The 12,872-nt window shown below is 41.9% G+C and overlaps 1 protein-coding gene across 3 annotated transcripts in view; it reads right to left on the bottom strand.

Annotated features, from left to right (window-relative positions):
• Positions 1-12,872, bottom strand: part of Tnks (tankyrase) — a 55,616-nt gene that overhangs the window by 12,115 nt on the left and 30,629 nt on the right. For all 3 annotated transcript variants that reach the window (XM_076204137.1, XM_076204139.1, XM_076204138.1), the window contains 8 exons: positions 8,495-8,596; positions 7,189-7,386; positions 5,482-5,695; positions 4,896-5,049; positions 4,584-4,744; positions 3,800-3,990; positions 2,413-2,596; positions 253-361 (listed from right to left, as the gene is read on the bottom strand). In XM_076204137.1, the coding sequence (XP_076060252.1) occupies positions 253-361; positions 2,413-2,596; positions 3,800-3,990; positions 4,584-4,744; positions 4,896-5,049; positions 5,482-5,695; positions 7,189-7,386; positions 8,495-8,596 (1,313 nt within the window). The remainder of the gene's footprint in view (positions 1-252; positions 362-2,412; positions 2,597-3,799; positions 3,991-4,583; positions 4,745-4,895; positions 5,050-5,481; positions 5,696-7,188; positions 7,387-8,494; positions 8,597-12,872) is intronic.

The following is a 12,872-nucleotide window of genomic DNA, read 5'->3' on the forward strand; positions in this document are numbered from 1 at the left end:
TAGTGCAAATTTATGATTTGAATTATATTTGTGAATTATATATGATTTTACATACAATTACGAGCAAAACAGACTTAGGTTTCTGGACCAATCTCCAAGCCAACAGCATTATTCTTGGGGTTAAAATATCAGCGTGTTTCAAGTATCGGTTATCGGTTCGGGCCCCCCCCCCCCCATATAACATTCCTGGATCCTCGCCTGAATCAAGAGTAGTGTAAAACTCAACCAAAAGATATAAAGAGACGAACATACCTAAAACAAGAGTAGCAGGAGCGGTCCTTGTGCGCAGGACAACCAGTTCCTCCTCCGATGCCATAAACGTACTGGTTGCTTTTCGAGGAATGCTCAGCAAAATAGATCCCTTTGAGACAGAAAAAAAAGTTTTAATAGTACTCAAAAAAGAAGTAACTCTTCCAAAAATGTAATTACTACACTATAGTTTAGATCTCTCTATAACTAAATATGATAAAATAGATATAGATGGAGATTACACACTATTTCCCACAGAACAAATTACTTAAACATGAGAGAAAAATCTTCATTACTTTTATTCCTATCTCATACATCTGTTTCATTCTCTCCAGCTTTCAATTTAATGTGTGTGTATGTATTTACCTAGTTGTATCTTACAAGAAGGGGAGCTAAGCTCATGGTGTTCCGTCTCTGTATCTTGCAGTGTCTAAATTGCTCTTAAATTCATGTTAGTTAAACCAATCCTTGACTATGCAGTACAGTTTTTGGTCTCCGTCTTATAGAACGGACATCAATTCACTAGAATCAGTACAGAGGTGAATAACCAAAATGATACATGGCCTCAGAAATTTACCTTATGAAGAGAGGCTAAAGCCGGGTCAACACTTGTTGCATTTCCAAGTATTGTATCATCTTTGCATACCACCTAGTGATACGATAGGGTACAACAGGGTATTGTACCCACTTGTTGTGTATCCGCCTGCTGTATACATACGGATACGCAACAAGTGGGTACAATACCCTGTTGCACCATATCGTATCACTAGGTGGTACGCAAAGATGATACAATACATGGAAATGCAACAAGTGTGGACCCGTCTTTAAGCACCTTAACTTACACTCTCTGGAAAAATGCAGAGTATGGGGTGATCTAATAGAGGTGTTCAAGTGGATCAAAGGCTTTAACAAGGGTGATGCAAACAAAATAATCATATTATGACAACAGGGCAGGACTTGCAGTAATAGATTTAAATTGGACAAATTTAGATTTAAGAAGGAAATAGGCAAGAATTGGTTTACTAATAGGGTGGTCAATGAATGGAATAGACTTAGTAACCATGTAGCGAGTGCTGAAACTATTGGTTGTTTTAAGAAACTGCTACACAACTTTATGGATGGGGATAAGAGGTGGTAATGGACATGGAACTGCTTAGTGTAGGCCTTATGGTCTCTTGCAGTCTCCTTCATTCTTATGTTCATATGTTTGCAGATTCTTAGTTTTGTCCCATGATTATTTGCAGTGATATGAGTTTTTCTACTGGACAAAACTAGTCCATGCTACAGACCTAAGTACATCAATTTTTTTGTCTATTTTCACTTGCAGATCCTTCATGTGTGAGCTTGAGGACATATGCATATCAAAAGTAAGACCCAGGATTTTAGGATTTTTGAACAGTAACAGAAATTGGCTATTTAATATCTAATCTGATTGCTGGGTATCTCTCAGGGATGAGCAATGTTACTTATAATTTCTATGGGGAAGCTGCCATTTTGTTTTGTCTATGCCACAATTACAGATTGTCAAGGTATATTCATGTGCTTCTGGCTAACTGTTTTGTGGTTGTTATGCTGGGCTATGATAACTCAACCAACACCACATACATCAAAAGCCCCTTTCACAACAACAATCTATTTTATCATCACATTTCCTTACGAGCCCGCTCCATCCACTTTTGCTTTCCACCTTTACCAATCTTTCTTCATTCATTCTTTCCATAAACTACCTCTGTTAAAATACTGTGATTACTATACATGGAATAATAAAGTAGTTAATACAGTAAAACCTCGATATAACAGATCTTGGTATACTGGATATCAGATATAACGGACAAAAAATCTGAACGGACAAACCCTTGCTATAACGGATTTTCATCTGTTATAGCAAGGAATCCTCTGTTATAACGGATCTTCGGATACAAGGCCAGACCCCTGTTCCCATATCATCTGTTATAACAAGAGTTTACTGTAATTTCTAATCCTACTAATTTCTAATACCAGACAAACTTCGGGATATAACGGATCTGTCCGGTATTTCCATCAGATATAACAGATCCTTGGTTATAACGGATCTTTGGATATAACAACAGACTCCTGTCCCCATATCGTCTGTTATATTGAAGGTTTACTGTATATGAAATACTTCTCCATTGTACGACTTACCAGCACCAAACATGCCTCCTATATATGCATGCCTCTCATCAAAACCCTTCTGTACAATGGCCGAAATAAAGGGGGATCCATGGAAAAGCATCCTTTCGTTAGACTGCCCGTTGTTCTCCTCACCAATTTCTTCCCGTCTGTGTGAGTATCTGTCCCAAAGTCGTCTGTTTCTTACTTTTTGAATCTGCAAGAACATCAAATTCAAAACATCAAAATTTAACATACATACACACATATACTAAATGCTTTCCCCCCCCCCTTATAAGGGAGGTGGCCAAAAAACAAAGGCATAAAAACCACTCCCACCCATTCCATCCCTAACGTACTCCACTCCCATCCACCCTCTTCCCTCCCTCTTGTTTTGGCACCTCCTGGATACAGGTCATCCCTGCATTTCAAAAGACACAGCGAGAGGTATGAGAATGAGGCAGGAAATGACATGTACTCGTTTATCAAAATACTCTATCATAGAGGGACAGTGACTATGGTTTCCCAGTACTCAGGGATTTTTGGGGCACCGCTTCATGCTAGAGCCACACATTAAATTAAAATCACTAACAAAAGTATTGACAACATGATTATTTATTTATTTATTCTTTTTTCCTACAAGGTCACATGTGCTGCAGTTTGAATGGTACATATACAACTGGTCACCTCTTCCATTGGTTTCCCTTAATCAAGGATCACTTTAACCTAAGAATGGATATACAACTATCAGGTTTTTATCTTTATCTCATTTTCAATTTTTACTTAGTTTCAGTTGTTTTTTAACTTACCTTTGAAATTCAAAACTTGCAACAACCTTGTCCAAAATCTTTTGCAATATCTAGATCTTTGAAGTCTATCTATATATCATGGGCTCCTTCCCCCTTATAAGGGAGGTAACCAAAATCAAAGCACACACCCACTCCCACACGAATTTAAGATCAAATTTGACATGGTGAGATACAGAGATGGGACACCACCAGCATAACTCCCCTTCCTGTAAGATACAACTATCTAAATACATTCCACTCCCATCCACCATCCTGGTTTCCCTCTTCTTTTTTTTTTAGTTCATCTTACTGAATGGTATTTTTTCTTTTATTCTGGCTTCTGCTGGGCTATCTTGTTCATCTCTGAGGCACTCCCTTGTTAACAATGGGGTTAAGAACTATCAAACAACATGAAACAATTCTACGTACCAAGAGCTTTGTCACCCTTGCAAGGGAGGTACTCTAGTCAAAGGCACTTACCTACTCCCAATTCCACTCCCATCCACCTTTCCCCCCCGCTTCCCATCTTAGCTCCTAATGATTGACGGGTCATCCCTGTATCCTGCCCACTGCCCTGGGTCAGGTGCAATGTAGCAAGACACAGTACATCCACATTAAAATATAATACGTACCTTTACGACGTTGTACTTCGCAAAAATGCCACCAGCGTGCCCATTATCACGGTGTTCCCTGATGGTGGCTTGCATTTCCTCTTCTACAGCAATGAACTCACGATCTTCCCGAGACAACTCGATCAAAACTGTGTTGGAGACTAAATTATTTGCACTGGTGGCACTTGCACAAGCATTACCCAGCATTCCATCTGGTTAGAAAAATTGAGAAAAAATCAATATATCTATGCAAAAATAAATACACAAGTTGATAGAAAAAAATATATATATAATGATAATAACTATGCAAACATTTCCTTTATCAAACAGCTTATTTCAAACACATTCAAACTTTTCCTCTCTGCCTCTCTCAAATTCCAAGTCTCTGCCCCATACAGTGTTGTCAGTACAATCATCCCTTCACATAATCTCTTCTTTGCATTCATTCCCAAATGCCTTTTTCTCATTACACTTTTTAGTCCCCCAAAGCATTTACCTTCTCTCAATCTACAAGTTACCTCTACCTCCACTCCTCCCTTTCCTCACATGCGATCCCAAATACCTGAGGTTATCCACCTCCTCCAGCCTCTCTCCTTTCAGACTTACCTCCAACTCACTGCCATCCTCCCCCTTACTTTTACCCACATTTACCTTCAACTTTCTCCTACTCCACAACCTCCCCAACTCCATCACTAACTCCCTTAATCCCCCTGACCCTGCTTCATGAAGCAGACAAAAAAAAAATAATAATAATAATAATAGTAATAATAATAAAAAAAAAAAAAGGACAGTTTTGAAAACTTACTATGTTGATTAATGAGTTTTTCCACACCCTTCAGGAGCTTGTGTCGATGTCCATATGCATTGACGCCAATAGTTTTAAGTTCTTCATGGCCCATTTCTGCTAGAATATCTAGTGTAATATCTTCTCGCTCAAAAATGTCGAGAAGATGCTCCAAATTTAAACTGAAAGTGCAATCAAGGGAATACAGTTATTAAAACTAAATCATTCTGGGTCTCACTATGATCAAACAATAAAAATAAGACTAAAGAAATTTTTGTATCTAAACAAATAAATGCCATTACACCTATGAGGAGATTATGGAGAAAAGCGTACCTATTTAGAAAAGCAGTAATAGTCATATTCATTGGAGAATCCCTCATGGATTCACAGGGAAGATGATCACAGCATCCATCTCCAATAGATGGTGTACTACTTCCCATTGGGGCAAAGGTTAGACTTGCACCCGAGGGCATTACTACCGTATCGACTGAAAAATAAAAGTAACCAAATATATGATATGGTTTAACGTCACAAACTCCCCCCTACCGGAAGACTAGGACGGTGCCGCTCACAGAGGGCTTTGTAGCATGGAATTTAATGAACCATGCTCTTGGTTCAACTTCGCCGGTGGCAGGATTCGAACCACCATCCCCTCGAATTCTGCCACCGGTGAGGTTGAACCAGGGGCACGGTTTATTAAATTCTACACTACAAAGCCCTCTGTGAGGGGCATCATCCTAGCCTTCTGGTAGGCTATATATATAACAAAATAAACAAAATAAAATAAGGATCATTGTTGTCAAACCATTCAGTCAATTATTCAATCTACTGCCCCAGCTCCCTCTTGTAGGAAACCTGGGGAGCAGCAGGAATGATACCTGGCAGCAAATGCTGAGTAAATTAATCTAAGAGACCATACCTTCGGTCATGGTAGTTGTGATGGAAAGCAACGACGGTGCTGGGGAGACTGTGCGTGAGTGTTTGGCAGGCGTCGTAGGTGGTTGGGGAGAAGCAGGCGAGGTAGGAGGAGTGCCTCCACCAGGCGCTGCTAAGGTAGGTTGGCTCATCATGGCATCCTGTAGGAGGCACCGTACATCCTCGGCACTGGCGAGATGAAGAGGCGTCTGGCCCTCCTGGACATGGGAAACCACGTCATTAGGTCACATTGTTGTAGGGTGGCTAATGAGATGAATTTGAATGGAATATCTAAATTAATCAACAAAACAAAGACTTGTGTGTGGCCACTTTGGAGGCAGAACCAAGGCTGCTTTTGATGCCAAGCTTACTTAGCGCGGGAAAACATACACGCCTGCATAGTTCTTTCACAAATTGGCACATATAACACAATCAATACAACAGTTTCAATAAATCAATATAAATAAATTACATATCATTTATATACAAAAAGGGATAGCATGTATGACAATCATACAATGCCATCTGCATGCATATACACCACAACAATATTGCTATTGTTCATCTTTCAATCCATCAATCTGTTGCTCCTCATCTCTCTTGCAGAGGACCCGTGGCCTCCAGGAAGCCAGCAACGTCCTCCAGGTGGGACCATACATCATTAACAGAAAAGATGTCTTTCACAACTCCAACCTACAAAATATAAATAGCCACCAATTCCAAACCTCTGCCTAGCATTCCTACTACCCCCTAAATCCACTCTCCACCCAACTCCACTCCAACATCAACCTTTCTGAAAAATCCCTCCCAAGGCAAAGAAGAGCCATATTGGTACAATATGGAATAGGCCTGGCAACACTCAAATTGACCCAGATGCAATCACCACAGAAGACAAAAAACACCTCATCCTACACTGTCCCAGTTACACCCCACCCAGACAACACTTCTTCCTTGAGCGAGTTGTATGCCAATCCAATGGCCTTTCTTAGTTACCTTGGATACATGGTTCCTCTGCAAGAGATTTTGGGCAATGGTTTAATTGATCATGCATCCATATACACTGTACAGACCACACAGCACACATTGTGTTGACCCCACGGCCCTGCAACCTAACTCACACACCTGCCAGATCAGTGTGACAATGCGACACCTGTGTGACCCGAGGCTAACCTAATCTAGTACAATTATACATAATTAGCATCACAGGGGCTTGCCCATGCAATATATGGTCTTGGGTCACATGTAAAATCAGTTCAGTTCTGCTGATGACGATTTGGCTTAACATCACAAACTACCCTCTATCGGGAGGCTAGGACACTGTCCCTTACAGTGGACTTTGTAGTGTAGAATTTAATGAACCATGCCCTTAGTTCAACTTTCCCAGAGCAGTATTCAAACTGCCATCATCTCAACATCCGTCACAAGTAACGACACCCTAACCCGCTCAGCCAGTGAGCATCCTGTTCAGTTCTAACCTCACCAATAAAGGGTGAATACCATAATCCTCTTTCCTTCTCACTGTAGCACACCCCCCTTGGCTACAACACAATAAGTAACTATGGTATTCTCACACAACCCTGACAAGATCCCCTCATTCAACTCAGACCTTTTACTTTTTCCAATGCTAATTGACACACACAAATGCACTCACACATGGGCATGCAACCACACGCACATATATAAATTATCAAATTGAAAAATGTGTTTATACCTGATTCTTCAAATAGGAATCAGCTCCGTGAGCCAAGAGAAGAGCACACAGCTGTGTTCGACCTTTCTGTGCTGCTTCATGAAGTGGAGTGAAGCCCCAACGATCAGTAGCATTGACGGCTGTCTGGTAGCGGATGAGCAATGCAGCAATATCTAGGTGGCCATAGGAAGAGGCATTGTGAAGAGGAATCAAGCCACCCTGATGGAAAAAGAAAACTCATTAATCTATACCTGAGTAATAGAAAGCAGATTGATTGATTGACAATTTGATTTAATGTCGCTAACTCCCCCTATCAGGAAGTTAGGACAGTACCCTTTACAGAGGACTTTGTGGCATGAAATTTAATGAATAATGCCCTTGGTCCAACTTGCTGGTGTATGTTTCGAATTGTTCGTCCCCTCTACCTCTGCCATAAGTGGCAACATTCTAACCCACTTGGCCAGTGAGTGTCCAAAAGAAAACAGAATAGTTAATAATAATTTCTGCCTTATATTTTAATGATCGGAAACATACAGCCTGCACCTCTTCTATTTTATATTACAAAACAGCCATTCCAAGACAGACCCCCAAATTTCCTTCTCCATTGGACATCAATCTAAATAAGAAATTCTTTCCAAGTGATTTTACGTAGCTACAGATCCACTTCACTAACCAAAAGGTTAACCACTTCAGTACAATGACACCTATATACGCATCATGAGGTGCGAGTGGATGCACAAGGATGCCAGCTTTGGTGTCTTCATTATATATGTATTCTTCTAGTTGTACACGAGTTATTCCTGATTCTGTGAACGGGTTTGATCATGATTTCTGTGTTTATTATTACTCAGAGTAAAAAAGAACAAGTAATACAGCAGTGACTATATTTTATAATGCAAGTCATGTGATGCATCATTCATATGGCAGACGATGCTATGTGCGAGAATTTGATTCATACTGAAGTGGTTAAATTGCCCCATTTGTGGCACAGCAATGTTCATGCCACTTTTTCCTTTAAAAAAGCTATAGTCAACAGGTTAATAAGCATACATGAACTCCTATGAATGCAATATGTTTCAACTATCTTGATGGGAAACCTTGTATCTAACACAACCGAGTGACCAATTTGTAGGCATATCGTTCTTAACTATTTACCATTTTCTATTTTTGTGTTAATTTCACTTACGTTACCGAGACTGTCACTTCTATCAGCTAATCTTCCCCAAAACTTACGAGTATCATCAAGTTTGACTGAGGAAAGTACATTCCTGAACAATGATTTTATAAATCATACAAGAATGATCTTCAACCTATGATAAATATTTACCTTATCTTGAGCATTGACATCTGCCCCATTTTCTAGGAGGTACTCAGCCACTTCCAGGTTGTTGTAACCTGCAGCTAAGTGCAGGGGGGTTGAGTTTCTGCCCTATTTGGAGAAAATTAACAGTATTAGTTGTACATACATATACCATACATATACCAAGGCTTTTCCCTTACAAGGAAGGTAGCCAAAAAGGAAAAGGCATAAAATCATTCCCACCCATTCCATCCCTGAATACACTCCACACCCCTCCACCCTCCCTCTCATCTTAGCAACTCCTGGATGACGGGTCATCCCTGCACCTTGTCCACTGACCTGGGTCAGAAGCAGTGTTGCCAGACACAGCACATCCACAGCAAGTCCGCTTCATTAAATTGGCGACCCCCCCTCTCCGTCCTCCCATGCATAAAAGAAGACGGGGAGAAATCCCTTCGGGGAGCGTCAAATTTTGCTCACACATACTACCTCACCCCCCATCCCCCTGCCCATTCCACCTCATGCATCACAACATCATCCATATACAACCATTCTCCATTCACCTGTCTTCTGTCCTCTCCCATCCTTCCTCAACAGACATTCCCCTCTTCCCCAAAGCCCCCTTCACCCCATCCATCCATCTCATCCTAGGACATCCCCTCATGTTCACTCCCTCCACATCTGCCTTCCATACCTCTTTTACTAGTCTTTCTTCACTCATTCTTTCCATGTGTCCAAACCATCCTAATACTCTTTCATCAACCCTATCTCCCAGCTCCCTTTCCACCCCTCTTCTCCTCCTCACCTCCTCATTTCTCACTCTATCCAGTCTAGTAACCCCCATCATACTTCTCAGACACCTCATCTCAAACACATTTAAACTCCTTCTCTCTTCCTCTCTTATGTTCCATGTTTCTGCCCAATACAGTGCTGTTGGCACAATCACTCCTTCATATAGTCTCCTCTTAGCATCCATTCCCAAATGTCTATTCCTCATTACACTCTTCAATCCACCAAGGCATTTACTCGCTTCTCTCAATCTACATTCTACCTCCACCTTCACTCCACCTTTTCCTGCCACATTTGCACCCAAGTATCTAAAACTATCCACTTCCTCCAGTCGCTCTCCCTTAATGCTCACTTCCAGTCTACTGCCACTTTCACCCCTTGTACATCTCATCACCTTACTTTTACCCACATTTATCTTTAGCTTTCTTCTATCACATACTCTCCCAAACTCTGTCACCAACTTCCTCAGTCCCTCCTCTGATCCTGCCACAAGCGCAGTGTCGTCAGCAAACAACAGCTGGCTCACCTCCCACTTTTCTCCATTTTCTTTAACCATCTCCAATCCCTGACCCACTACCCTTGCATTTACCTCTCACACTACCCCATCCATGTATAAGTTGAACAGCCAGGGTGACATAACGCATCCTTGACAAAGTCGCACCTTTACCTCGAAACACTCACTCTCTCCATTTCTAATCCTGACACAAACTCTACTACTCTCATAAAAACTCTTGACAGCTCCTAGAAGCTTTCCTCCTATCCCATATATCTGCATAACCTTCCACAGTGCCTTTCTGTCTACCCTATCGTAAGCCTTTTCCAGATCCATAAAAACCCAAAAAACATCCTTCACTTCATCCTTCCTTATTTCTCATCCATTTTCCTCACTCATCACTCTCATTTTCTTAGCATTTCCCACTGCAACTATCTTTCCCTCCCTATCCTCCTTCACATTTAGCAACTCCCTAAAATATTCTGCCCATCTTCCCCTTACTGCCTTCTCTTCCATTATCATCTCTCCATCTCCACCTTTTACCTTTTCTTCTCTACTTGATTCGCCTCCTCTTCCTCTCTTAATTTCTTTCCAAAACATCTTTTTATTACTTTCAAAATTTTCTGTCATACTCTTACCCTACTTCACATCTGCTCTCCTCTTTGCCTCCTTTACCTTTTGCTTTACTTCTCTTTTCTTTTCTTTGTACCTCTCATATGACTCTCTCGTCCTACTTTGTAACCAATCTGTGAAAGCTCGCTTCTTCTCTTCTACAACCTTCTTTGTTTCCTCATCCCACCATTCACTACCCTTTCTTCTATTTCCTCCTGTCCTTCTTGTTCCACACACCATCCTTGCACTTTGACTCCCTCCTTGAACCATTCCCGTTCCTCCTCCACACCTAACTCTACTCCATCCTTCACACCCTCCCACTCCTCCTTCAGCTTCTTCTTGTACTCCTCCTCCTTTTCATTTAAAGAGTTCCCTCTAAGCACCTCCCTACCTTTTGTCCCTTTCCTCTTTCTCCATCTATCCTCCACTCTCAACTTACCTTCCACCAAAAAATGATCTGATATTCCCCCACCCTCTCCCCTTAGCACATGTACATCCTTAACTCTTCATATCATAGTCCTATTTACCACTATATAATCCATCAACACTCTATCTACCACCCTTCCATCCACCACCCTCTCCCATGTGTACTTATGCTTGACTTTCTTCCGAAACACTGTATTTGCTATCATCAACTCTCTTTCTAGACACATTTCCACCATTAACTCTCCACTACGATTCTTTCCTGGAACTCCACATTTCCCAACCACTCCATCAATTGGACCATTTCCTACATACTTACATATAACAAGGCTTTTTCCCCCATACTAGGGAGGTAGCCAAAAAGGAAAAGGCATAAAATCATTCCCACCCGTTCCATCCCCGAAAACACTCCACACCCCTCCACCCTCCCTCCCATCTTAGCACCTCCTAGATGACGGGTCATCCCTGCACCCTGTCCACTGCCCTGGGTCAGAGGCAGTGTCGCAAGACACAGCACATCCACAGCAAGTCCGCTTCATTAAATTGGCGACCCCCCCTCTCCGTCCCCCCATATAAAGAAGAGGACGGGGAGAAATCCCTTCAGGCTGCGTCAGAATTTTGCTCACACATACTACCGCATATCCCCCCGTCCATTCCACCTTATGCATCACAACATCTTCCATATACAAGCATTCTCCATTCACCCCTGTCTTCTGTCCTCTCCCATCCTTCCTCAACAGACATTCCCCTCTTCCCCAAAGCCCCATTCACCCCATCCATCCATCTCATCCTAGGACGTCCCCTAATGTTCACTCCCTCCACATCTGCCTTCCATACCTCCTTTACTAGTCTTTCTTCACTCATTCTTTCCATGTGTCCAAACCATCCTAATACTCTTTCATCAACCCTATCTCCCAGCTCCCTTTCCACCCCTCTTCTCCTCCTCACTTCCTCATTTCTCACTCTATCTAGCCTAGTAACCCCCATCATACTTCTCAAGACACCTCATCTCAAACACATTCAAGCTCCTTCTCTCTTCCTCTCTTATGTTCCATGTTTCTGCTCCATACAGTGCTGTTGGCACAATCACTCCTTCATACAGTCTCCTCTTAGCATCCATTCCCAAATTTCTATTCCTCATTACACTTTTTAATCCACCAAGGCATTTACTTGCTTCTCTCAATCTACATTCTACCTCCACCTTTACTCCTTTTCCTGCCACATTTGCACCCAAGTATCTAAAACTATCCACTTCCTCCAGTTGCTCTCCCTTAATGCTCACTTCCAGATTACTGCCACTTTCACCCCTTGTACATCTCATCACTTTACTTTTATCCACATTTATCTTCAGATTTCTTCTATCACACACTCTCCCAAACTCTGTCACCAACTTCCTCAATCCCTCCTCTGATCCTGCCACAAGCGCAGTGTCGTCAGCAAACAACAGCTGGCTCACCTCCCACTTTTCTCCATTTTCTTTAATTATCTCCAATCCCTTGCCCACTACCCTTGCATTTACCTCTCGCACCACCTCATCCATGTATAAGTTGAACAGCCAGGGTGACATAACGCATCCTTGACAAAGTCCCACCTTTACCTCAAACCACTCACTCTCTCCATTTCTAATCCTGACACAAGCTCTACTACTCTCATAAAAACTCTTGACAGCTCCCAGAAGCTTTCCTCCTATCCCGTATATCCGCATAACCTCCCACAGTGCCTTTCTGTCTACCCTGTCGAAAGCCTTTTCCAGATCCATAAAGGCCCAAAAAACATCCTTCCCCTTTCCTATAGCTTTCTCACATATCTGTCTTACCACAAAGATCTGATCTACACAACCTCTACCTGTCCTAAATCCACACTGTTCCTCACCAATTACTCCCTCTGTTCCTCTCCTAATCCTCTCAATCAAGATCCTCCCATAAGCCTTCCCAACTACACTTAACAAGCTAATCCCTCTGAAACTACTACATTTACACTTGTCCCCTTTTCCCTTGTAAAGTGGAACTATACAAGCACTCCTCCAGTCCTCCGGCACTCTACCTTCTCTCCAGCAAACATTAAATAACCTCACCAACCAGTCCACCA

This window comes from Oratosquilla oratoria, chromosome 20 (genome assembly GCF_046742065.1).
Source record: "Oratosquilla oratoria isolate Oo_2021 chromosome 20, ASM4674206v1, whole genome shotgun sequence".
Taxonomy (NCBI): domain Eukaryota; kingdom Metazoa; phylum Arthropoda; class Malacostraca; order Stomatopoda; family Squillidae; genus Oratosquilla; species Oratosquilla oratoria.